This window comes from Lonchura striata, chromosome 2 (genome assembly GCF_046129695.1).
Source record: "Lonchura striata isolate bLonStr1 chromosome 2, bLonStr1.mat, whole genome shotgun sequence".
In the NCBI taxonomy this organism is placed as follows: Eukaryota; Metazoa; Chordata; class Aves; order Passeriformes; family Estrildidae; genus Lonchura; species Lonchura striata.
Genome location: NC_134604.1, coordinates 106201756 through 106228533, shown reverse-complemented (window position 1 = coordinate 106228533; position 26778 = coordinate 106201756). Strand labels below are relative to the sequence as shown.

At 41.2% G+C, this 26778-nt stretch overlaps 1 protein-coding gene across 1 annotated transcript; it reads left to right on the top strand.

Annotated features, from left to right (window-relative positions):
• Window positions 1–1065: 1065 nt before the first annotated feature.
• Window positions 1066–9044, top strand: TASL (TLR adaptor interacting with endolysosomal SLC15A4). Its single transcript, XM_021552977.3, has 2 exons — window positions 1066–1306; window positions 8066–9044. Exon 2 carries the CDS (start codon window positions 8067–8069, stop codon window positions 8937–8939), a length of 873 nt encoding a protein of 290 aa, XP_021408652.2. The 5' UTR covers window positions 1066–1306; window position 8066; the 3' UTR covers window positions 8940–9044.
• The last annotated feature ends 17734 nt before the right edge of the window (window positions 9045–26778 follow it).

Sequence of the window (26778 nt, the reverse complement as noted above, 5' to 3'; positions counted from 1 at the left end):
ACTTGCATTAAACTGCCAGTGTTGTCCAGTTTTTGTGCTGTTTAGATGCTGTTGATCCTAGCATGGCATATGACTGGGTGCAATACCACTTGTTAAACTGCTGTACGAATTAGCCACAAATGTGTAGGTAGGGACAGAATGACACTTGTACTTTTTTCATTACTATGTCTAAGAAGACTTCGGAAGAAGTCTTTGATATTAGTCCAAATCATATGTTGCATCATAGTGAATATTTAGGAAAATGACATTAACAGAAGTATTGTTTCTGGCTGGCAGAGTTGGAGGCTTCTAAGAAGAACACATGGTACTGAATGAGGAAGTTAAAATTCACTGAGAATTAAAATATATTTTTAATATATTTCTCTTATTATTGCAATGTATGGATGTATAATGGTGCCTTTTAAAGCAAAATCTGTATATCCTATTGGGTTCAATTTAAAAAGTCCAGGCATGTGTTTCAAACAGTATTTGTCTTCTGACCTTAAGGAATACTCTAATACCAATCTCAAAGCCATATTCACTGTTCTCACACCTCACACTTGGTGGATGAATTCCTGCTTGCCCCAGGTATTTTCATCCACTGACCTCCTAAGACAAACTTCCTGAGTTTGGCACTGAGTGCTAAAACAGACAAGGCCTAACTTTCAGGTCGAACTTTTGTCCTGACAAGTGTTGTGAAGTTTGCCAAAGCAAAACACGAGAAAGCAGATGTACTGTGCTGCTTGGTGGAAGATTATATGTACGAGGGTCTGCAGACAACAAAGTAGGCCTGCTGTGCAATGCATTTCTGCTTTGGTACCTCACTCTTCCAACCTATTTGGTCTGACAACCTTGACCTGTAAAGATGTCTCGCCATGTCAGCTAAAAGGAGAGTGATGCCTGAAAAGGGGTGCACTGTAAGCTGCCAACAGATGAATAGATTCTCTAAGATTATTCTGAGTGTTCGACTCACCAGTGCTTTTTTTCTTACAACAGTCCAGCTGCCTGGACTGAGTGTGTTGCAATCAGCTATTTTAACAGTACACAGTTTCACAATGAAGTTTCATTTGGACATAAAAGAGGAAGCAAGTTTAGCGTGTTGCAGTTCAGTCAGTTATAAAACCCCCTCATCTCCTATGGGACTTTCTTTCTATACTTCTTTGCTTTAGAGGATTAGAAGTAAAACACATGTTATCTTAGAAGTGTAATTAAAAAGGAAATAAAAACAGAACATTGCATTTTGGGGTAGAACAGACTCACAGGAAGCTTCAAACTAGTCAGAAGACATCAATTTTTCTGTACCTGGTCAGCTGCTGTATCTTTGGAGGTAAGAATTAAAATATACTGCACATTATATAAATGTATGAAAATGTTGCCCTTGCTTATCAAAATGGCTGGTTTTGTTTGTGTGGCACCACAGCTTATAACTGGTAGAGTGAGAATGCACTTTTTGTGTTTTGAATGCACATGTGTTTGCAGAGTCTCAGCTTCTGCCCACAGACACTTTCTGCTGCCTTAAGAAGTGATGAGAACATTTCTAAGATGCCATCTTCACAAACATGACCAACTGTGGTTGCAATGAGGCTTCAAAATGAAAACAAAAATTTTCCTCTGATACTCCTAAAGACTTTTATAAAATCAGACTAAACAGGTTTTTCAGAATATTTTTAAAGTGAGCCTTACTAGCTGTGTTGCTTTTATCATAGTTAAGATATTGTTATTGAAATTTCTATGCATGTTACTGTACTGTCTAAGTGACTGGAGTACTTTATTTGCCTATAAAAATAGGCAGCAACATAGATTAATATGGGCATCATATTTAAAAAAAAGGTCATAAGAAGAAAGATGAGACTTCTCTGAGAACACGATGCTGTTAAAAATTATAAACAAAGAAAATTTATTATTGCATTTTTTCCAATTCTTAGTGAATTTCCTCGTTTGCTGCAAATTCACAGCTCAACAAGGACATACATGCACAACATGCCTCCTCTCCCCACTTTTTTATTCTCTGCAACACACATGACTAACATTTCAATGCCTTTTTGTGGACCATTTCCTTCACTCCTTCTGGGAAACACCTTCAGCCTTTTCTGTCTTTCATGCTTTACTGTTTATGTTTGCTTTTCATTTCTAGAAAGTGCATTCTCTTCTGAAAGAGTTCACGTGGATTTATTGCCTCTTTACTTCAAATGCTTAGATTCAAAATGTTGCAGTACATGTAGTTTACTCATAACAGCTAACAACTCATTAAAATTAACACAGACATCCAGAGACATGAAATTATTTCGACCCCAGGAAGAAAATGATAAAAGCACAGGCTAGACATATCAAGTAGTCAAGTCTTCCTTATGATGTGGAGCCTGATTCTTTGCTGCCTCGGATTTCACGCTGTTGTTTACAGCTGTGGATATGAGACGTAAAATGCTATCCAACCAGATTGATGGGGTCCTAAACCAACATTGTATAGGCATAGATGATGAAGAAAAGTATGAAAAATAATGAACCAGGCTTGGTCTGTATGATGTTTCAAGGAACTTGAACTGGGTGAAAAACAAACTTGGGTGGAAAACTTTGAGAGCTCAAGAAGCTATGTTTACTAACATACAGTTTTCATTATATTTTTATGGAAATATGTCCCCCCAACCGAATTGAAATATAAAAATACACTGAGAATATATTTGTTTCTAAATTAAAGAAGCAGAATGCTCCTGAAACCCATTGCCATCCATTTCGCATGATCAAAAATTGGTAGGCGTTTGTATAACAAGAGCATTCAACAATATAGTAGACTTCTTGTGGAAGATATCTCCTCTCTTCTTCCTTTAGCCTATCCTTCCAGCAGATTCCCTCATACTCTCAATACATAGGATTCTTATTCTCTCAAATCTACTTGTTCTCCTTGAACCAGCCCACACTCCCCCATGGGTGAGGTACTCCAGCTTTTCTGCATCTCTTCAACTGTTGACGTGCATAAAGAAGATGAACAGGGCTTATGTTTTCTCCTGTGGGAAGAACAAAAGATGAGAGTCAAGAGAGATGTGGGGAGGGGACAAGAGTGGTTTGGCTCACAGTGACTGCTTAAAAAGCCTCCAGGTGCATCTCCTGGGCCCCAGTCTTCCAGAGCAGCAGCAGGGAGAGGAAGTGACAAATGTAGCGGGCAGCATTCAGATACTTGTGCAAAACCACCCTGTAGCTATTCATCTTCTCCTCTGCTGTGGGAAAAGTGAACCACTCCTACATCAAACAGTAGCCACTGCTATTGTAGTATTGTAGCTGGAGAGAAGCCTAAGTTGGAAAGGACCTTGAAATATCATCTGGTCCAATGTTTCATGGGAGAGGAAGCCTAGATGAGATTATGTAGAACCTTGTCCAATTCCACCTTGAAAACATCCAGCGAAGGGGACTCCAGAATTTCTCTAGGGAGGTTGTTCCAGTCATTGATTTTTCTCACTGTAAAAAAGTTCCTTCTCTTCCCTCTTATCTCTGGGAGCATTGGGGACATGGTTTAGCAGTGAACATGGTAGCTGGGTTAATGACTGGACTTAATGATCTTAGAGGCCTTTTCCAACCTACGTGATTCTGTGCTTCCATGCCAATGCAACTTGTGCCCTTTGCTCTTCTCCCATGTGGCTGCTTGTGAAGAGAGAGCCTCTATCTTCTTTGCACCTGCAGGCACTGGAATACTATGATCAGCTGTCCCCTTCCCCCTGTCTTCTTATCTCCAGGGAGAAGAGTCCTAACTCCTTCAAACTTTCCTCACAAGGCAGCTTTTCCAGCCCTCTGATCAACTTCTTGGCCCTCCACTGGACCCTTTCCAGCCTGTCCACATTTTGTTTGAATTTTCTGGGACCAGAACAGGATGCTCCAAGGGTAGCCTGACAAGTGCTGAGTGGGATGCTCCCATCTCTGTCTCAGCCAGCTGTGCCCCATGGGTGCAGCCCAGGATCTGATTTTCCTCATTGCTGCAGCCCTGCTCTGCTGGCTTAGGGTCCCCTTGTTGTCCTCCAGGGCCCCCAGGTCCCTCTCAGCAAGGCTCCCCAGGCCACAGGGCCTGTGCTGGGCTCTTTGGTTGTGTCATCCAGGAGCTGCCACTTGCCTTTGTTAAACCTGATGCTGTTGTTGCTGGCCCACCTTCCAGCCTGTGCAGGTCCCTCTGTGAAATGTGTCCTTCTCACTGCACAATTTGCTGTCATTAGCATTTATCCAAGCCAAATGAGGTTCAGATACCAAAGATCTGTAGGTTTCGGGCATTAAGAAGAGACTCTATTTACCCACGTGTACAGCTCATTATACTGCCTTCTTCACTATCCTAGTTTCCACATGCTGGCTGCACTGAGGTTTCCTGGGAGCTGTTGCACACCAGCCCCAAGGGAAGGTGAGATATGGATCCTGCAATATTTGTAAGCTTGTTCTACAGACTATTCTGCTTGCCAGGACTCTTGCACGTGTGTCTGGCAGTCTGAGGTGGATCCCACACCTCACTGAGGGGATCTGTCTGTATCTCCACAAACTGGAAAAATGTCTCTTAAAATAGGGAAAAAAATACTACAGACAGATCCATAGGATTTGAGTTCGCTCAAGACAGGGAGACTGTCATCTGGGATCCCATCTAGTAAATCAGCTAGAACTCAGGGTATACCCTGTGATAAGAGACGAGCTTCAGTCCCCAGCAGCACAACTTTAATGCTATTCAGAGACCTGGTCAGGGATCTGACAGACATATCCAAGCTTGTCTCCTCTATGATTTTCTATCCCCTCCTTTTGCAATGCAGAAGAATGTCCCTTTCCCCACTGAGCTGTGATCCCAGCTGGCACCATGTTCTTTCTATTCTCTCTAGCAACTTTTCATCTTGCTTAGGTTTTTGAACAGGACATCATATCTCTTTGTGCACACTTCTCAGGCTTTCCATAAGTGTTTTTCTTATCCTGAGCCAAGAACTCCCATTCTGTTTTCCTGCTCTCAGACTGTAATCTGAGGTCTTTATGCAAACATTGGCACTGTCTACAAGCATTACAACCTAGCAAATTTGCTGCCACACACTGGTAATTCCCATGGATTCTCCATGTGACCTTAAACATCCTGCTTTCAAGCTTTTCTTCTGCTGAAGAACTGAACAAAAACCTTGAGCAAGACCTAAGAGTTTTTAAGGTAATCTGACTGTAATAAAGATTATGTCAGATAGAAAAGACACTGTAAACCAGGCAGTCTTCTTCCTCTATCTCCACTAGGCTTAGACAGAATGTAATCAGTGCCCATTGCTAGGGCAGCAGCAACACAAGGAAAATTCTTTCTGTTTACCTTACATGCAAAATGTGTCAGATCAGAATTGTAAAAGGGACTGGTTTTCCTTGTACAACAAAAAATTATGCAATTATTTTCAGGCAGATGTAAGTGAAATCAGGATTTAAGGAGCATGAAACCCAAATACTGAAAGACATCAGATATAATCTCCGTGCCCTTGGAATCCTGGTGGATGTGTGTCTGTGGCATGGAGAGGGGATTAAGAGAAGACACGTGAGAAGGCAGAATTAATGAAAACTGCAATCATTATCAGATTTAAAATGCAAAAAATAAAGGTGGCACAGTTGCATGACAGTTGGAGTGATGGGAAAATAACTTGTCAGAGGTAAATATTAAGTACTAGGACAAGAAACACCAGAGATACATGCACCTCCCTTTTTCATTCATGCTCTCAGCACTGCTTATCAAAACTTCTATCAGATTTCCTTGCAGAGATTTCTTCCTGGAAGAGCCAGATTAGTGTGGCAATCTTTGCCAGATTCAGAGGGTAATCTTGTAACTCATTCAACACACACAACTCTGAGCACAATGAGTCCCTAATATTTTTGAATTTACCAATTCTTTTGTTTCCACTCCTGTCTCAGTATGTTCCAACACTCTTAAAATAAGCAAAGCAGAATGCAGTGCAAAGAAATGAAACCAATGGTTTCATTTCCCTTATGTAGCACCTTATGGCAGAAACAACTCACATCTGGGGAGTAGGAAAGACCAAAGTGTCACATGCTGCTGAACACAACTGCATTTGCCTATGTTGGTTGAGCAGTGGACAGGCTACATGTTACGTTTCCACCCATTTCTGCAAATCTGTCTTAAAAATAACATACAAATAAATGTACAACAGTTCCAGATTCAAGCTAGTCACAGTTAGTGGCGACTTTGCAATAAAGACATCTGGGCCATGGATGGTGGAGGGAAGGGAACAGCCTTTGCAAAAGGGGGGAACAGAAGCAGAAGAGAGAGTTGATAACCTGAGCAGCTCTAACATTTGGCTAAGATTTCTATGGGGGGGCACCTTAATTACAGCTAAAAGCCAAAGCAAGACAACAGCAGCATATGACAAGAACTGCAAAACACCAAACATGATTTTCCCCCTTTCTATGTAAATAGGTCACTTTTAATTAAATGTTACTGCCTGTGGGAAATCTCACACAACTGTCAGCAACAGAGAGAATCCAGGGTGACCAAAGCAAGTGTTTGGACACATCTAATTCCCATTAATATTTCTGCCTGAAGGAAGGTTATTTTCTCTTAATCTTTCTCTTCTATCTTCTTAATGGTGTGGAATTGATTTCCTCCCCACAAGGAAAGTATTTTCTCACACTGTCTCCTCCATAACATTTATAAGGAATCTATGTCTATTACACAAAATCTATCTCCATGCTCTAGGATTTAGCCAACAATTATTAGTGCAGCATTTTGCACCAACTGTGACACATGAAAACTTTACTAATAAATGAGAGTCCCTTCATTCTTAGAAAAGACCACTTGTAGTATATAAAGAAAGAAATTATTTTAATAATTTAAATTTTAATCTATTTTTTCTTTAAATCTACTTTCTCTTTGCTGGACCAAACAATTTCTTTAGAACATCTTTCCCATTGATTGTACCCTTCACAGCTCTTGGAAAAAAAAAAAAAGACAGAGGTGGATTTAAAACAATTTTTTGGTAGTAGAGCTGCCAAATCTTGGGCAGAACATTTACTGGTGTGCAGCATGTGTGTCCTTGCTGGCAAATCCTCTCTTTAATTACCAACATTTCTGTGCAGCTTTTGGGTCTGAGCTGCCTGCTCAGGGAGTGGAGAGAGTTAGTGACTGCTGGAACCCGACTGTGCCTTTGCAGAAATGCAATGAAAACTGATTCCAGAGCTGTGGTACAGCTAATCCCACAGTGAAAGAGTGAGCTGGAATACTTCTAAAATGTGCACTTTCCTATGCATTGTACTGAAATCAGTCTTTTCAAAAGTACCCTGCAGATATCTATATCTAGGATCTAGTTTAAGATCCTGTTATAGCAACTAGAGAGTGATAAGCAAATCTAGGACACAATTAATTTAATTTTGATTTAGGTGTCTAAATCAGGCCAGATGAATCATGCCTCCAAAACATTTTGCTTTTTCCACTGACATTTTCACATATAAAAGGTAGAAACAATTAATTCTATCCTAATTACAATGCAGAAGTGCAAAGTGCAAATTTAATGGTCTGATATTTTTTAATGAAAAAGGAACCACACCTACAGTTGTTGATTAGTCTGGAACAGAAGGGGTGATACTCTCAATATGAATCTCAAATCATCATAATGCAGCTGACAAACCACATACAACAAAAGTTGCTTCAAATCATATGAAAGAAAGGGGGAAACCCCTAGCTTCTTAAAAACATATGAGAAAAAGGGGGAAACCCCTGGCTTCTTAATGAACTCCAGGGCAAATGTATTTTACTGTAAGCTATTACAGCAGCAATTCCACAACAAAAGACTTCTTGTCCCTCTCTCCACAATTCACTTGCCATTGGATGCACTGGACGTGACATAGGTTGTGTTATACAGGATATGTTGTGGTGAGATTCAGCACAGCAGGGACACTGGCTGATCACTTCACTCATTGGCTCCAGTCCCCAGGTAAGGCAGAGACACTCTTGTTCATGTCTAAATTGGAGACATCTCTTTGCAGCTAGTAACAGACTGACGAATGCCATCACAGCTCAGGGAGTTTAAAATTAACTTTTTGTAATTTACTTCTTATCATTTTTGTGTCTGTTGGTGGTTCCCGTCCCTTGGAGAAGGATGCTGTCAGAAGGTTACCTTCATAGAATCACCTACCTTTGGGAAGACCTGCAGCCTGCGCTCTATGAGAGTCTGCCTGATGAAGGGATGTATGAAATGAGGCCCATTAATTATTCTTCAGTTGAAGCCCAAGGAAAAAGCCTCCTTCAAAGATGCAGATCTGCTGGCAAGTGCATTTCCTCAGTCTGCTCTAGAGGTAGCAAGCACAGCAGAAGGCAGAAGGACAATCTCCCACAACCTGTCCAGCACCCAACACCCACAGGACAGCCACCTCCAGCTACAAATGTCTGTGAGGAGCCGACAAAACAAGTCACCTACCTGGTTCCACCTTCCTGCAAGAGCATTTGCAAGAACTACAACGACTTGCATATAGCTGGGGACTACGTGGTGCCAATCAGCTCGGTCACGACGGATTTTGCTTGTGACAGCGGCATTGGCCCCTTCTTGGAGTCCTCAGAGATTCCTCCTGCCATGGAGTCTGTGAAGGCTCCCCCAGCAAGTGACACCATCCGCAGGCCGGGCCAGGGCCACTCGTCGTGCTGGCGGCTGGCCAGCCTCGGGCCCCACCAGCAGCCCCTCTCCGACTCCGCCCTGAACGACTACCTGGAGCAGAAGCTGGTGGAGCTGTACAAGCAGTACATCATGGACAGCACGGCAAACAGGGCATCCCCCACCCAGATCCTGGCCTCGGAGCTAATCATGACTAACGTGGATCAAATCAGCATGCAGATATCACGGGAGAGGAACATGGAGACTGTCAAGGCCAAAGACATTGTCATTAGCCGCTTCTTACAAATAGCCAGTGGGAAAGTTTCCTCAGAAATGAGCACGCCTACTCTGCATATTTCCCAGTATAGTCACATTAATGCTTAGTGTTTGAATGTTAGAAAGTTATGCTCTTCAAAGTTGGTTTTTAGTTTCATATACCTTCTGCTTAATAAAAATGGATTTACCATTCACCACTTAAATAAAACCTTTCAGTACATATTAAATAAGTTAAAATACCTGTACTCCTGTTCTGTGCAGCTCCTATTGTGGACCAGTAAGTTATTTTTATCTTTTAAGTTTTTTTAATGAACCTCAGACATTAAAAGATTTTCACAGAAAAAAAATTACTAAGAGCATATAAAACTCTTCCAGGTGCTCAGGTGTTCACTTTCTCCCTCACATACTTGATGTATCATTTCAAATTTCCTCTCTCTGGCATCTGCCATCCTACCTCTGGGTCTGTGCTTGTGCAGACTTACACTCATGTGAGATCAAGCAAGCACAGTGATGGCACAGCCACAGAAATATAGAATTTAGGATGTCATCCAGTCCACCTCCCTACCCTTAAGGAATTTATTTGAGGACATCCCTCACAGAATGTTTTATAATTTGTTCTTAAAGATATTAAGGGATAGACAGTTAACAGCTCTTTCCATGCTAACCCTAATTATTTAATTGGTGTCTTCAAGAGTTACCATCCCTTTTTGTGAAGCACAAGCTCTGTTTCCAAATGCACAGCATCCTCCTAAGTGTGTGTGAAACCTGTGTGCTTTGCACTGACCTCAACCCTCAGAATGAGCACAGTGACCTGTGATCACAGACAGACACCACCTTTGGCAGGTGCTCACACACCTGACACTGTGGAGGGGTCATGTGGGGACAGCAGTAGTAATAAAGGGAGAAGAGGAAGGAAAATCTACCTTTGTTACGAGAATTGCACATTGATGAAAAAGGGCTACTCCAAAACCCATTGGATTAATGTGAACAGTGCACTGGAATGCAGAAGAAAAGCTGAAATGGAGCATTTGACACCGTGACTGAACACTTCTTTTGTTAGGATTGTTGTATCATAGGTCAAGGTCATTTGAACTTGATGTATTTCTAATAGAAGGTCCTATTTTGTAAAATTTCACCAAGTCTTAAAAAAGAAGAAAAAAGCAATAACCAGAGATGCCTCATGACAAGGGTTTGTATCTACTCTGAGTGTTCATAATGTATAATATATTGACAATGCCAATCCATCATTGGTTGTGGTTGATGTTCTGACTATCAGATTAGCAAAAATACTAAATTATACTAAATATTCATAAAATTATTTCATATTATTGCTTCCACAGTGTTGTTTTGGCCTTTGTGTGCTTTCCCCCCCCCCCCATTTATTTATTTATGTATTTTATTCAAGGCAAGTTTTTATGTATATTTCAAAAACAAATGTAAGTTGATAAACATGTCAGTTTATTCTGTTGCTGCTGTTTTTCCAGATATTACTGGGATAGCCCAGCATATTTTCCTGAATGTGCAGTATTAAAAAACAAAGTTTCCATGAGAACCTGTGATGCTTAAATCCAGAAGGTATACCTCTGTTGCCATAACAGCCTACGCAAATACTATTATTCAGTAATTCAAGACGGATAATTTCTGGCATGCAATATTTCTAGACTGTGATCAAATGCTATTTACGAATAATTTAAAACATGCTATTTTTGGGAGAAAATAACAATCATGGTAATGCATAGGCACACACATGCATTCTGCATGCATCATCCATTACCAACAACCTGGAAAAATGACTTCCAGAGGAGAGCAAAGGCACAGAAATGTAATAGCTTCTATAACCTACAGATACAGATTCAGGCTCTTCAAAACACGGGGCTCTTCTTCATGCCTGTTGACATTCACATCACTGAGTTTCAGTTGCAAAAGATGTAGTGGAAAGCAACTTGCAGAGTTGAATGTGTAAATCAATACCCTTGCTGAAAGATCTGACTCCTTCATCCGAGAGCACAATCGATTCTTGCGCTCAGCTCTCTCCACTCCACGGACCTCGTCCTGCGCAAACAAAACAGCATTTTATCGTCTCTTACTCAGAAAGCCCAGCCTTCATTTCCCCCCCCAGACACGTTGGCAGCACCTGGTCACCATGTCCCGTTTCTCAGAACCGGAGCAGCAAGGAGGGAGGGCAGCTGGCGAGCAGGGACCAAGAGCTCTGCCCAAACCCGGCTGGGGACCTCCTGCAGCTGCTGTGTCAGGGGCAGTGCTCAGAGAACAGCGGTGAAGAAATCTTACATGTACAAAAGCAGGCTCGTGCATGTGAAGGGAATGTTTGATATTTATCAATCAACTACCATCCCATTCTCAAAAAACATCCTATTCTCTGACAGCTTTCTTCCAAGCAAATCACTTACTGCAATCATACTGACTTTCAAGGAAAGATCTTATTTTGTATTCTTAGACTGACATTACTAATTTTATATTATTTTGTAAAAAATCATAATCATTGCAGAAGCTGATTTATTCTGGAAAGATAGCATCAGCCACTTCTTCCCCACATACAATTTTTTTCTTTTCTCTTCCTAAATATAAATGCTCATTTCACTCTGAGCCCTGTAGTGTGGCTGTTTCTCACATGAATTACGTATCAGCCACATCCCATTATTTGAAGCAACTCGTGGATTTCAGGCAGTTTCTACATAAACAACTACTTCTTCCTTTCCACTATATTCAGATAAAAGTGCATTTATATCTCTGTCCTTCTTCCATTTAAACCCAGTCTTGCTCTAGGTGTGCCTGTTTCCTGCTGAAAGCACTCGGATAGCAATTAGGCTGCTATTACCATGACTCAGGTTGTTATCTAAAGCGATTATCGTTTTCTCTCTCCTTTCTCTCTCCTCCACCTCCTCTTCTGCCTCAGGGTCAAGCATTTAAAGAGACAGATCCCAATTTTTTAGTAGCTCTCTTAAATAACTAATTTTTAGTCAGGGACACATAATTTCGTGACATGAGCTTATCAAAATGCTGATAGGAGCCCTGGTGTCTGGGGAGTGTGTGTTGGAGAGGAGAGTTTGAATTCTGCCCTCACAATACATCCTAACAGTATGGCTATTTTAATATGACTAACATAATTTAAGAAGGCAAAGAAAATTGTGATGAATATTTTGGTAACTCCTTGGTTGAAATTTTGACCAACTGTCAAGAAACTGTTCTCAGAAGGAGAGTTTATAGCCACCTTCAACATACTCTAGCAGCTTCCTTAGGCATTTTTTGTAGAACATATTACTCATTGCTGACAACATGATTATAGCAGCTATAGGGATTTTATTGTTTATAGATGTTGTGACTGTGCCTCCAAGATTCTGAGCCCATCACTGTGGCAGATGAACATTACTCGTGGACTCCAGGAAGGCTGAATGTGTAGTGTGACAAGAAAAACCCTTGGCAGAGGGAGAAAAGAGAGGGAAAAGGAATTTGTCAAATTTGTTGGAACCTGTAGGACCTGCCTTTGGTTTCAACCCCTTAGCTGGCTCTGATTTCTCGTCTGTACCAAGAAACACTGGAGGGAAGAAAAATGGATATAAAGTGAAGACTGGGCTTTGTGCTGAATGTGAAAGCGAGCATTTCATGCTCTGGTTGTTAGGTTCAGATGAAGGCAAAAAGCCAAGCATCTAAAACTGAAATAAATTAAGTTCTACAGTGCTGACTCCAGCCAGGCATATTGCTGGTATTTCACCTTGGGGAAGCTGGGACTTCCCAGCCCCCCCAAGGTTCAACTCATTCCCCTTCTACTGTCCTTTCAAGGATTGAAACAGTAGGGATTTATTTAGGACTATCCCTTTCCTGAGCTTCTTTCTACCACAGGTTTCTCTCTGAGATAGGACCTGCCGGGATGTAACCAGCTGCCACTATAAATGGCCTGGGCAGGAGGGGGTGAAAGGGACTGCAGGTTTTGTTACCTTGATTATCAGAATTGGTGTAATAGAGGTTGCTGTTATGGACAATATGGACTGGGAGACATCCCTTGTTCTTCCAGATTCAGGAGGGATAATAATCAATTTAGAGAGATCACCCACCATGTTGCAGTGACATCTCACTGCATTCTTTAAACCAATACTGACATATGAAGGGACTGCTACACTTTTGGTAACTGGTGAAGTTACTAACTTGCCACACACCTCATTAAATGCAACCTGCATGTCTAGGACAGCTGGTGTGTGTCTGCTTGGCACCTCTCTGTTCACAGCAACCCCCTCTCTGACAGACTCATACAATGGCTATGGACAGTGCTCAGAAGGGACATTAATTTCTCCATCTGTATTAATTACAGAGAGTGTGAGCACAACAGCAGCTTAAATCAATGTATTGGCATCCAAATTGACAGGGCTGGTCTCTAGCTAGTGGAGCCATGCCAGCTAACATGGACTGAGACCTACTCACCAATCTGTGTTGTGCTGGGTAAAACCATCACTGTCTTTGAAGAGCATTTGCAGTTTAGAAATATGTAGCAGAATATGACTAACATGTAAAGGAACAGAAGTTTAGGTCAAACCAGAATTATTCTGTGCACTGCAGCGTTGTTTCTGCTGCACTGGGAAGAGCTGGCTTGCTGTCTCTCAGGCATTTCTGATGACAGGATTAGGATGGTTGTTCAGAACATTAGGCAGGTTTTCTAAGTGCTGAAGAGAACAATGTTCCTGAGGGTCATTCTCAAACCTTCTTCCATCTCTTTCAGGGCAAATGGTGAATGAACTACCTTGCTTGAAATGGAAATCCCCTCTAGGAGTATTAACAGTGCCTCATTTTGTTAACATCTGGTTATTACTGAACTATGTGCTGCTGTCCTTCACAGTGTGACTTTAGCTTTCCACAAAGCTGTTCACTGAGGACTCCTGCATTTCTGCCATGTCAAAACCTCCAGGACTGCCCCAGCATTTCCCTCCATCCTCCTGCCATGCAACCCTACGTTTGGTGGTTTTGCAAGCTGTGCTCCTGTGCTCTCTAACCTTCCCTTGCCCCTATAATCTCCACTCACAGAAGATGATCCTGGCTCCCCTAACAACCAGAACAACCAGTCTGATGGCAGAGTCAGATACTGAACATCTGGAGGGAGCCACTGGCAAATGGAGATGGGGCAGTGATGGCCTGAGTTCCTGTGGGAGAAGCGAGGGATTCCTGTGAAGGTGGAGGAAGCCCTTGCAGAGCTGAGTTTGTGAAACACACTGGGAGATGGTGGGCAGCTGAGGAAAGAGGTTTCACAATTTTCCCAGTGAAGACAAGCCTGAGGGATGACAGCATTTCCAGCCACTCCCTGGGTGGAAGGTGTGTCTCTGTACTTAAAAGACAGCAATCTCCCCAGCTCCACCCATGGCATTTTTCAAACAGAAAGAGTTGTGGGATCCCACATGGGGCTTTGTTCCTTCCCTCTGCAGCCACACCTGGGCAGGACACACCAGGGCCTCTGGCCACAGCAGGGCCCATCAGCTCTGCTGGACAGACGTGTTCCAGCCTCCACTCCTGCTCCAGGGGGTGACAGTGGGGACAGGGGGCTGCAGCAGCTGCTGATGCTGCTGCTGGAGCAGTGGCCACTCCACAACTTCCCCCAGACCCCACGCTGGCTGTCTCACTTCTGACCTGTTTTCCTCCTTCACTGAACTCTGCTTGCTAAACACAAAGTGGGATAGGAAACCTTTCTTAAGAGCAAGCAATGGGAATGGGAAAGACAGGAATTACAGAGCCAGGCCATGCAGTGGCTTTTGTTACAAATTAATTTTTCTGTAACCAGAGCTAGACTATAAGAATAAAATCATAGTTGGCAGAGCTGACTTTGGTATTCTCATTGATGCAGTTGTCTAATGTTCATCTTTACACACAAGCTCCCTTGCCTGAAAATGGATCCTATTGGGAGGGGAGGGATGGAACAGGATAGAAATCAAGCAGTAATAATTTGATCAGTATCATTTTAACACAGGTGACATATTCCTTTGTACTTCTACATAGAAAAACCATATCAAAAGAAAAAAAAAGATATTAATAAAGGTAGGCTCACCAGTTTTAAGAAAAAGAGGCTAGAGGTTTTCAGTTACAGCACTTTTAAACCAATTAATCTCAAGGTTTGTGTGACCTATTTAGCAAAAGCTGGCCAAAGTGTCACTTCAGAAGCCCAGTGCTTGACTAAAGTAAATTCAAAGCCATAAAAGTATGGAACTCAAATTGCCATTAAGACATTTAATTTTATATAAAGCTTCACAGTTCATTATAGACAGATGTAACACTTGGATTGGGTGCAATGGTAGAAAGAAATTTATTAGTAGAGAAAAGAACTAGTTAATTATTTTTAATTCACAGAACTAATTTTTGCTTCAAATTATATTCTTTGAACCCATAGCATCAAATTTACAGTTTTAAATCCAATGAGACTACCAGATCTTTGTATTCAATTTGCTTTATCATCTTATTTTTGCAACTCTGATGGGTGAGCACTTAATTTAATTTCCTTTCCTCTGGTCTTGCTATTTCTTTTTCTGTTACTTTGTCCTTTTTGACTCATCCCTTTGGTCCAGGCGACTTGCAATGTGCTCTCCTTTGGCATAAGGATGTCACAAGTACATTACACAACTGAATCAATGGTGATGTACAGAGTAGATCTAAGGTAGCTTTTTTCCCCCTTCATCCTACTGTTAGTTCAGACCTTGACCAGATAAACTTAGATAAAAAGCTAGAGGTTTAGACATTGGAAAAAAATATTAAAATGAATCTATTACAACAACATAAGCTTCTTAAAACAAGTAAAGTAAAGTTTATTATTTCTGTTAGCCTATGACCTATTGCAAAAAAAAAAAAAAAAAAAAAAAAAAAAATTCTGACTGAACACAGAGTCCAGAGCATTCCTGTGGAAAACAGAAGATCTATTGAGAAGTGTACTTTTGAAGACTGGAGCAAAGCAGAATGGTGCCTGATAAAATCACATTCATTAAATCAATTTGAAATTATTAAAATGATAGATTCATTCCTTTGTAAAATAATATATTGCCTTTCAGTTAGGAACATGATTATTTACTAATTATTTCATCATATTTCTAAGGTACTTGTGTAAAGATCAATTAATCTGATGTCAGCTGTCATTGCATACACTATAAAGGTTATTGAACCATAGATGTATAGAAATATGAAATTGAAGATCAAAGGCAGTAATAAGAAGATGAACCAGTTTGAGATTGCATTTTGTTTGTATGCCAGTAGTCATGCCAGTTGTACTGTGAAATGAAGTTCACCAGTGACCTGTTTCCTCATTCTGCTCACATGAACAACAACATATGGGAAAATTCCATGAATTGTATTTTTATCTAATGAAATCACACAGCCTCTGATCCTTAGATGTGATTGACATATTTTAAAAAGCAGTAAAGCAAAAGAAGAGGGGAAAAATGTATGATCTTTCAAATACTAATTTAAATATAATATATAAAAACCAAGTTTTGTTATAGGCAAGTTGCATCATCTTGACTCCAATTAAATAGCACTTTTCTTTGCAAGTCATGACCTCAGTGGACTAAGTAATGAAACAAAGTAGTACTCAGTAAGATACCAGATGGAAACCATTAATACAAAGAAGGAAATTTTTTCCAAATTATATAAACAGTAACTTCAGTGATGTGACTGGGACAGAAGCTTTTTGTTAGATGTACCAAGTTAGATTGATGTTTTCACAATGAGACATTCCTATCTCATAATCTTGGAGGTAGTTTGTTTTTCCGTGCACGATTTGTTATTGCTATTATTATTTATTTATTTATCTTGCTTTTGATAGGTTGAACAAGGTAAAGCTGTAAGGAGATATAACACTTCATTTTTATTAATGTTTGATGATGTGAAGGCAGGATAGCAGTGGAGGAATTAAATGAGAACAATGATGTGCTCAAAACAAGGAAATAGTAAAACAATTTTTGTAGAAGGGTGGGGAAGGCAGGACAGAATTAGTCAAGGATGTTGTGCTTGAGAATGCAGAAGCTGAGAACCTGGACAAGAGCCATCTGTGTCTGTTGGTGGACACAGCAACAGAATTGTATTTGGCATGTGGAATAAACCTAAGGTAAAAAGGACAACTGAAGATGTAGTTATTGTGAAACAAAATAGAATTAAAGAGGGTTTTTAAATTGTTGTTTAGACAGACTAGAATAAAACATTTTTGTACGGTGAAGGTAAAGATAAAAAGAATTCAGGAGAAATGCAAAAGAAATTATACTGGGCACATGACGACATGGAGACAAACAGAGTTCATTAAGTTAAAAAAGGAGGGCAAAATTGAGTCAGACGTAATTTCTTCACATTGGGTTCGTCTGCATTTACAATAGACCTACTACATCCTTATCAGAGGATGTGAAACAGCAGGATGGAGACGCAAGAAGAAATAAAATATATTGACCTGACACACAGGATGTCATGCAGGTAAACCGGAGTGGGAAGAAGTCAAATAAGAGTTCCCAAAACATCAGAAAGTGTGCAAGAATGTTTGAATAATGCATGAAACACACGGATATGCATGTATCTCAGCAATGTAACAGTATAAAGATAACATGGTCTGTATAGCAGTGTGTTCTTTAGCTGCTGACCAGGACCACCTCAGCGCTGGAAATATTGTTCTTCTTTTATCCTATTATGATTATAAATTAATTATTATTATTTTCTTTTAAAAATTCTAAGGCGTAAACTCCATTTTTCACAGCCACCCACTGGGCCCTTCTCTCCTGAGCAGCTCTTAGGCTGCCTCATCTTCCGTGACTCTCTTTCGGCCGCGTATCCTCCATGGCTTGGGGGTGGCGTTTGCGTTCTGCTAGTCGCAGGTTTCTTCTCACCGGGTGCACACTTCTCCCAGCAGTTGTGTTTGTTTCCGTGTGTTCCACACCACCTGTGGCCCCGTGCACTCACCACCCAGGTGCCTCTTCACCCTCTGCCTCTTGTCTTTGCTTGTCCCGCTCTGGTCCCGTGGCCGACTGTAGCCGTGGCCTTTTGCTACTTTCTATATTCGCTGCTTGAATTTCTTTTCCTGCTTGTTAAAAATAGGTTAGAAATGGTTGTGAAATAGTTGATAATTGTTAAGCATGCACCGTTAGTTTGGTTATGGTAAAAGGGGTTTAAAGGGTAGTTATAAGAAATACGGTACTGTATACACCTAAGTAAAGTGCACCATCCCTGAGCCAGCCTGGACAGAACTGTAATGGGCCAGTCAGGTGCCTTAAACCTTCAAGAAAATGAAGGATCCAAAAAGAAACCAATCTAAAGGGATGAAAAACAGGATTAAAAGGGGCATCTGACCCACTGAATTCTTGCCACTCCACCTGGAACATCGGGCACATCGCTGCTCAGCGGACACAGTGCCAGCACTGCAGCATCCTTGACAGGAACTCTCCTGCTCAGCCCCCGAGCCCCCTTGCTTTAGGCCTTTCTTTTTATTACAATAAATGCTGAAATCACTTTTAGTACCAGGAGCGTGGTCCTGTTTTTAACAGTGCTGATGCTGCAGCCAGCAATGCTGCCGGTGGCTGCGTTCGTGTGCTGTGTCTGGTCTCGCTGCAGCTGCTGTTCATTACTGCCTCGGCCGTACTTGTGGCCACCTGCAATCTTCCTCTCACAACTTTGTATATTTAATCTCTAAGTCCCATTTTGCCGCCCAGTCCTGTGGTCAGCTTGGCTTATTTCACCTTCTTCTTTCGTGACAGGCTGTTTGTCTCACATTGAGCACGTCTTCAGAGTCACCGTATGCTGGAATAAATCAACCAAGACTCCATTTTCTTCATGCAGAAAGCCAATTCCTTATTCTCAAAGCTCATATTTGTAGGAAATATCAGAAGGCATTGTGTTAAACCTAACTGGTCAGCAATACAATGAAACTCAGTTCATTCGTCAGAAAGGGCTGTTGTATATATCTATCAAATTTTCTGTCTAGATATGTTTGCATTTATCCTTTTTGTGTTCTCATGGGGCAAATATTATTGTTTACATGGGTGCATTTGTTTTCCACCCTCCAAATAGATTCTTGTGTTAAACAACTTCCCTTTCTCAAAACAGCTTCACATGGGAACTTTCAAATTTTTTGTTAGCTGCACTTAGAAGAATGGACTCTGACCAGCTCAGTGTGAGTTGTCAGCTGAAATTCAAGCTGTGCCTGCTGATTTACCATATCAATGGAGTCAGGGAGCATTGATTTCTCATCCTAATTGAAGGCTTCCATAAGTTAGAAGGACATCAGATCACTCAGAAAGATGCTGGATTAGATTAGGCAAATTTAGAATATCTGAAACCTCTCCTGGCTACACAAGCCTTTTGTGCAGCATTTCCTAGAAATAGACACATTAGAGTCAAAATTTGGATTTAGGTTTAAATTTCCCCCTGATCCTTCCATGCAAAGTAAAGGAATTCCCCTAGAAGTGTCTGGGCTGTTCTAGGAGCAGGTGGTTCCCCTTGGGGCTCTCCAGCTCAACAGCACCTTAAACTAAGGGAGCCCACTCATCACTTTCAGTGATACAGGCATGCAAGGCTGGGATAAATGAAAGTGATTAAATTATCTTGTGTCTGGGGGTCACAAAACTGTCCTAAGCACTGATCTTTCTGGTGACCAGTTTCAGGATTTCATTTGTTCAACCTCTTCTGCTTCCTTTTTATTTCACTTGGTATCATTGCAGAGCAAATCTTCACCTGCTGTACACCTACTCCACCTGTGAGTAAAAACATTCCTAAATTTGCATGAAAAAGCTAGCTTTGAGTCAAGTATTAATTCAGTATGCACACTGCTGCAATGGTAGATGTATTATTGCACACAAAGACAAAGTGACTGAGTTCTGACTGAGCTAAATGTAAGTAACAATCACTAAAAAACATGCAAAGGCAAATCAGAAATAGTTATTTATCTTTTCCTTTTTATGAATGATTGAAGAAATAGAGAGCATTTAGTCTGTGGAAGATTTAAGGTTGAGCAAAGAAAAATGAGAAGTGTTTTCATCAGTGTATTTATAACAGTTTGATTTTATTTGGTTTTGGGGGATTTCTATACTTAATCTTTTCACTTTTGGGCCTGGGGAGCACATTGGACAAAGGGTATTAATATTAAGAAGAAGCAGATGTTCTTGTCTACTTCTCAGAAGTGGAAAAAAAAAGATTTAAAGGATTTTAGCATTAATACATGAAACAGCCACAAATGAGTTTAAGAACCAAATGACTAATTCTGAGGAAATATGTAAATAATCTTCCTCACATAAACAGTCTGATTTAATATTGTGGTTATATTTAGGGTAGTGAAATTATATCTCGATGCATAGCTAATAATGTATGAGAGCATGATTCAAGCATTTTTGTTTTAAAATCTTTTTATAAGGTTTAGGCCATAATACATTTAGGAACATGTTAGCTAAATTGACATGTGCAGTGGAAATGTTATTCCAGAGCTCCTACAATTGAAACACATTGCACAACAGGGTTTTAAAGAAGGAATATTTTTTTTTTTGCTTAGACATATCTTGATTGTAAAATCCAACTCAGCAATTGCCTTCTGGAACTTTAATCTCAGACTACAGCTTTAAAACAAGTCTCTTGTCCTCCCCAAAAGCTGTGTGAATTTAACATCCCTTTTTCTTATGCAGAAGATCATCAAGTAGAGTAGTGGGCATGCTTCTATGATTTATTTATCAACTAAAGTGCAAGTTTGACTAAGGCTAAACAAAAGTTTGAAAATGAGCAGCGAATGATTAAAATGACCATAGGGTTGAAGCCATGGGAACATGTCTTAGCCTCTGGCATGGTCATTCAAGAATTGCAGCCAGCTAATTGAAAAAAGTAATTTTTTTTTTTTTGGTAGGAAAAAACAGTGAAGGAGAAACTGAATGAGATCATACTCAGAATTTTCTTATCTCTCTGAGTCTGCTGAGAGTCTGAAATAACTGCTCCAAGCAAAGAAGCAAAGCATAAGCCATTTTCAAAAGTTTTTGATGTGAAGAACAGAAAAGGAGAGGGAGAAAACGTTCAGCAAAATTCCTCTGCTGCTGTTCCAAACGCGGGGAATGCAGCCCTCCTTCAGAGCTGCAGGTGCTCTCTGGGGGCTCAGATGGCACCTCCCTCAGCTGCCCCAGTCCACATTTAAATGTCTTCATCCTGGTACCCACTTTCATTTCCCCCAGCAAGGGCTGAGGGAGCCATGAAGTTCCTGCTTCAGCAGCAGCAGAGGGGAGTTGGATGCTGGAGCAGCACAAGCTCAGGGCAAGGTGTGAACAGGAATGACTGGCTGAATGCAAGGCTGGGGAAATGGAGGCAAATAAAAGGTGCTCATTACGTTTTGGACAATATCTCTGCTCCACTTCAAGATGGGAAAACTGAGCCTGTGCCATCTGATTATCTGCCAGATACTAGCTCAACCCTGGATAATTTTCTGAAGCTTTTGCTGTGGCTGTATTTTGAGGGGAAGAAATCTGAGCTCTAGCAGCTCTTAATTCTAGTTCAAATATTAGTGCCAGGCAGCCCAAAGCAATGAAAGATCTCACTATTTTTTTTGTCAGGGTTCCAAATGTGGCAGGGGCTGTAGCCAGTGAACTGTATGAGGCTGCTGAAAGGTGCATCATCATCCTGACATGCAGTTCACATGTGGCTTATGTTAAAGTGCCATTGCTTCTCAAAGGAGTTTTGCCAGGCAGACTGATTTTGGATGCTTTTTGAGGGGATGACACACAGTCTTAGTGATGCCTGAAACTTTCAGCCTCCAGGTATTCCCAAAATCAGACCTCTCTGAACCCCTAGTTTATCTTGGTGGAGCAATGCTACCCTGAGGATTAAAGTGGCTGCAAATCAGATTGATAACCCAAGAAAGCAAAAGGTCAGAAGAAACAGAAGCATTTGGGCACTTTTCAGAAACAGGAAATAAAAATATATTTAAGGGATTTTAGAAGATTTAGGATTTCATTATCTACTTTTCTGTTTAAGGCTGTAAAACATTAAAAATGCCACAGGTGTATTTCACAACAGGGCCAAGGGAGGTTAAATCAGTCTTCAAACTTGCAATAGGATGGTTAATTCTTATTTGTGAGCTGTGAAAGTGACAGTCTTTATTAATTCCATGAACTTTACAAACAGAAGGTGAACACAAAGGAAGAAAGGAAGACTCATTTGTTGTTTTTTTTTCTGATGTAAAATTAATGTTCATCAGCTCACTTTAATGAGTCAATGAGGCAGTAAGCAAATAAAAGCAACTAATTTGCTCTGCACATCAGAACATATATATTCTACCTCCATCACAATGTTACAAGGAGTAAAAATCCCATCCCCTTTTTGGAGTTGTATGGATATTTTACTGTGCATAAGCATAATAACTATTATTTTCTGTCATTTTCCACCATTTTTATGTTCTTAAAAACAGGCAGTTGAGCTCCTCATCTCTACTGAAAGTGCAAACCCAGAAATAGTCCCTGGAGTCAGTGACTGATGAAAACTGAGTGAATACAGGACATGTAAGAGGATGGGCAATAAAACATGTATACAATGGTCTCAGAAAAGCTCTCCCACCTGTGAGCTTTGTAGCACTGCTGGTGCAAGAAATATTCCAGCATGTGGGTGAGCTGGGATTTAGGTGGGGTGAGAGGCATAAAGAAATGAGTGAGAAGTGATTTGGCTGTCATGAACTTGGCTCTTCTGCAGCTACAGCAGAGCTGGCAAAGCCCGGGTGTAACAAGGGCTGGTTTAGACTCTGTTGGAACTCAAAATGTCTCTCATTTTTAGAGGTTCCAGGCCTTGGTCAGAAGCATTTTAGACCCTGGCAGGCAGCTGGAAAGAGTTGTGATTTTGAGTTTGAGCCATGGAATGAGTTACCAACTTTGGAGGTGGAACAAACAGTCACAAAAGGTTAGATAGTATAGTAAAAGTAGTTACAAAACAGAGGGGAAATTCTTTTAGTATTGTACAGGGGGGTTTTTACTTTGTACATGGGGGTCAGAAGTTCTAAGATGGAGGAAAGTGGGCTGATCCTGTTCTTCCTCCTTCTTCTTCCTTGCCTCCAGGTTCTTGGTGATGTTGGCACTCACAGATTGGTTTAGAGTAGAAAAGCACTTTGTAATATAGGTAGTAGGTATTGGGGAAAAGCTGCAAACATGTAATATATAATATATCATATAAAAGATAGCAGCAGCCCTGGGTTGGGGGGAGAAGAAGAAGACAGCAGACAGAGAGGATGTCAGTGTGTGTGTGTGCCTCTGCCCAGGCTGCTGACCAAACAGCCACAGCCCGAGAAGAAAATCTTTTAGATAATTAACAATAAACTGCCTTGAGACCAAACAGCAAGAGCCTGCACAGTTTTTCTTTGGAAGCACGGGTTGGAGGAGGAATTTCACCACCACATGGGACCCCAGAGCAAGGCTGGGGTTCCCACAAGTCTCTGCCTGCAGAGCAAGTTTACAGGGACTGAAAATGGGAGGTTGCCGCAGCTCATGCGAGGTCGGAGGTGGCTCCGTGTGGTGGAAAAGTCTTTCCTCCAACCTGTGCTTTCAAAGAAAGGCTCAGAAATCTTCTGTTGTTTGGTCTCAAGGTAGTGTATTGCAAGTTATCTAAAAGATTTTCTTCTCCAGCTGCTGCAGTTTGCTCAGCAGCTCAGGCAGAGGCACACACACCCTGACATCCTCTCTGTATGGTGTTTTCTTCTTCTCTCCCCCAGCCCAGGGCTGCTGCTATCTTTTATATGGTATATTATGTGTTAAATGTTTATAGCTTTTCCCCAATGCCTATTACCTATATTAAATGGTGCTTTTCTACTCCAAACCAATCTGTGAGTGCCAACATCACCAAGAACACAGAGGTAAGGAAGAAGAAAGAGGGAGGACAGGGCAGGCCTAAATCCCTCCATCTTAAAACCTCTGACCCCCATGTACAAAACCAAAACCCCCCTGGACAAGACTTAAAACCCCCCTTTACAGCACTCAAAAATTCTTCCCTTTACTTTGTGACTATTTCTACTCTAATATCTAAACTTTTGTGACTTCTTGTTCTTCCTGCAGGGTTTGTAAATCATTCCATGGTTCAATCCAAAATCACAGCTGTTTCCAGCTGCCTGCCAGAGTCTCAAATGCTTCTGACCTGGACCCGGAACATCCAAAAGTGTCTGAGGGACATTTTGAGTTCCGACAGGAGGTGTGAATTGTCACCTTTGCCCTGCTGACCACCAGTAGCCATCAGACAAGAGCTCTCCTGGCAGCACTTCACCTGCCAGCCCCACGTGGGTGAGGAGGGGCAGGATGTCCCGTGCCAGGCTGTGGCCTTTGAAAGGTGGGAATGCAGCTGAGCACATGCCAAGGCCTGCACTGCAGTCCTGAGGCAGCACCAGGGTGGGAATTTTGGTTTAATTTTTGGTTTAATGTGTGATGGAGAGGCTCTGGGATTTTTTGGGTGTGCACTGCCTACAGCAGCAATCGCTCAATGCACCTTTAGATCTTGCAATAATTGGTGAGTACAGGCTCCTTTACAAGAGAGAAGTGATTCCCACATTTCATATAAGTGCACTATTAGTCATCTGCCATTGCTGATATAGTTGACTTATTTGTTGTCTAATGTTTGAGGTGAATGCTATTTAAGATTTATTGTGTAATTTCCACTATGCCAATGTAAAACATATAGTTTGTTGCAATCGGGTTGGAAAAAAGAACTACCTCTTGATGCAAAAAGGGTGCCAAGATTTGAAACTCCCCAGTGACAAATGACAGAGGCACCAAATATACCTTGTTCCTGTATATCACTTCTTTGATGATGATGTGCTTTTTATGTAACAATGTGGGTTTCTTTCCTGTCCCCAGAATATCCTTGGAACTGAGTAATGCTGTCCCAGCAATGTTATTATGCTGACAAAAAGATTTTAATTTTTAGACCGTTATAAAATATATGAATGCAGGCATAATGTTTTAGTTGCATAATGTAATACCAGGAATAGCTCACCAGTCATCTTAATCGAGTCATAATTCACTCAAAATCTCGATAATTTGCAGTATACCTTGTCTAAATGGAGGTCAGAGAAGATACTGGTAAGGTCAATAATCTCTGCTGGTACTTGGCAGATAGGAAAATAATTGTGAACTGTATAAAGTTTGAAATATTTTACTTGTGAGGCTGCAACAATCTTGGGCTCTTTTTCAGTTTGTAGGAATTCTCACCCATTTACAGTCATTAATGCTTTCTGATTTGAACAGGTCCACAAATTAAAGGAAGAGCTGCCTTCAAATCATTAACTTTCCAGTCTTTTGAGTTAATAGGGTTGATATAAAATCACCATTATCAAACCTTCTAAAATCTGATAAGAACTCTAAAATGACATTGCACCACATCTGTTCCATTCAGTTACGCCCATTTAAAATAATTACAACAGAAAATCCTCATTGCTGAGAAAACTCTGGACAGCTGGAGTCTTCCCTTTAACCTACATGAAACTAGCAGGCATCACATCTTTCTTGTTAGCAATTCTGCACAACAATTCTCCTGTCAGCCAGTGCAATTTAAATCACCTGGTTGCCTGAAGTAAGGCCAGGGACATTTAAAAGATGAACAATTACTCCGAGTGTTTTTTAACAACATGAATATATTAGAGAAGTGAAAAAAAATATTCACTGCAAGAATAGTTACAGAATCTTCTTGGAAATTTGCTATATTCCTGAATAACAAGTTTCTAAATTATTCCCATCATTAGAAGGATGCTTTCAAACATTGTAAACATCAAGAACAATTTTAGATTAAAGATCCAAGCAAAAACTTGTAGCTGAAATCTTAGCTCATCAATAATTCAAAGTAGTTCTGGGAAATGTAATCTATTTCTTGGCAATGCTTTATCTAAACCCGTGGCTGTGTGGATTTGATTGCTCTTCTGTGCCACAAGGTGTCATTGTTTTACCATGATCAGCTTTTAAAAGCCACACCATAGGAAAATCTGCAAAAAATTTCCTTCGTCTGGCATTTTAAAAACTTGGAATGAGACACAGATAATTATCTAGGTTTTAGTTGCTTGAGAAATGTAGAAAATAGCAACCTGTCAAAGATTAAATCAGAAAGTTCTCTTTGACACCTACTAATGTACCAGCAGGCCTTCAAGGTCTTCAGGCTTGTTGGTTTTCCCCTTCCTGATAGAGAAGGATTTTGTGTGGCCATTTGATCCCCTTGCCTGGGCAGGAGGTGAGGAGCCCCAGTTCTGTGTGGAAGGCTGGGAGGATGTGGTGCCCTTTGGCAAACCCAGGTGTCTGTGCCCTAGGAAAAGGGCAGGTTCCTTCTGCTGCTTGCCCTGGGAAGGCTGCCCCACTGCTTGCTTGATCGTGGAATGATTTGGGTTGGAAGGGACCTATAAGGGACCTTAATCCAACCCCTCTGCCATGGGATGGGATTCCTTCCACGAGGTCAGGCTGCTCACAGCCCCACCCAAAGGGCCTTGGATGTTTCCAGGGATGGAGCTTCTGTTGCTTTTCAGGGCAACCTGGTCCAGTGCCTCATTACCCGCATTGTAAAAAATTCCTTCCTAACACCTAATCAAAACCTCTTTCCATTTAAAGCCATCCTCCCTTGTCCTGTGTCCTAGGTTATAATATTGGGGTGTATTCCATTACCACCTCAAGCTGCAATCCCTTTCTTTCCTTATCTCATGACTCAGAGTTAAGTCCCTCCAGGAGGACCTGTTCTTGTAGCCACAGGACTGATAAGATCACAGCATTCTGTTGTGAGATGCTCCACCCAGAGGGAGGAGCCAAATGATGCCATCAAGGATATCAGCGGGGTTGTGCAGACAGCAAGTAGATCCCCTCTTCCAAGAGGAACAGCTGAGACCTTCTTTACACTGGACCTCCAGAGGGAAATGACATCAGTCTACAGGACCACTGCTTGGACAGAACCATACCTGCTACCACCACCCTAGCCAGCGTCAGGTTGTACCTCTGACTCTGTTGGTGGTTCTTCT

Coding starts and splice junctions, on each gene's coding strand:
- TASL (XM_021552977.3), top strand. CDS start 8,067: ATGCTGTCAGAAGGTTACCTTCATAGAATCACCTACCTTTGGGAAGAC.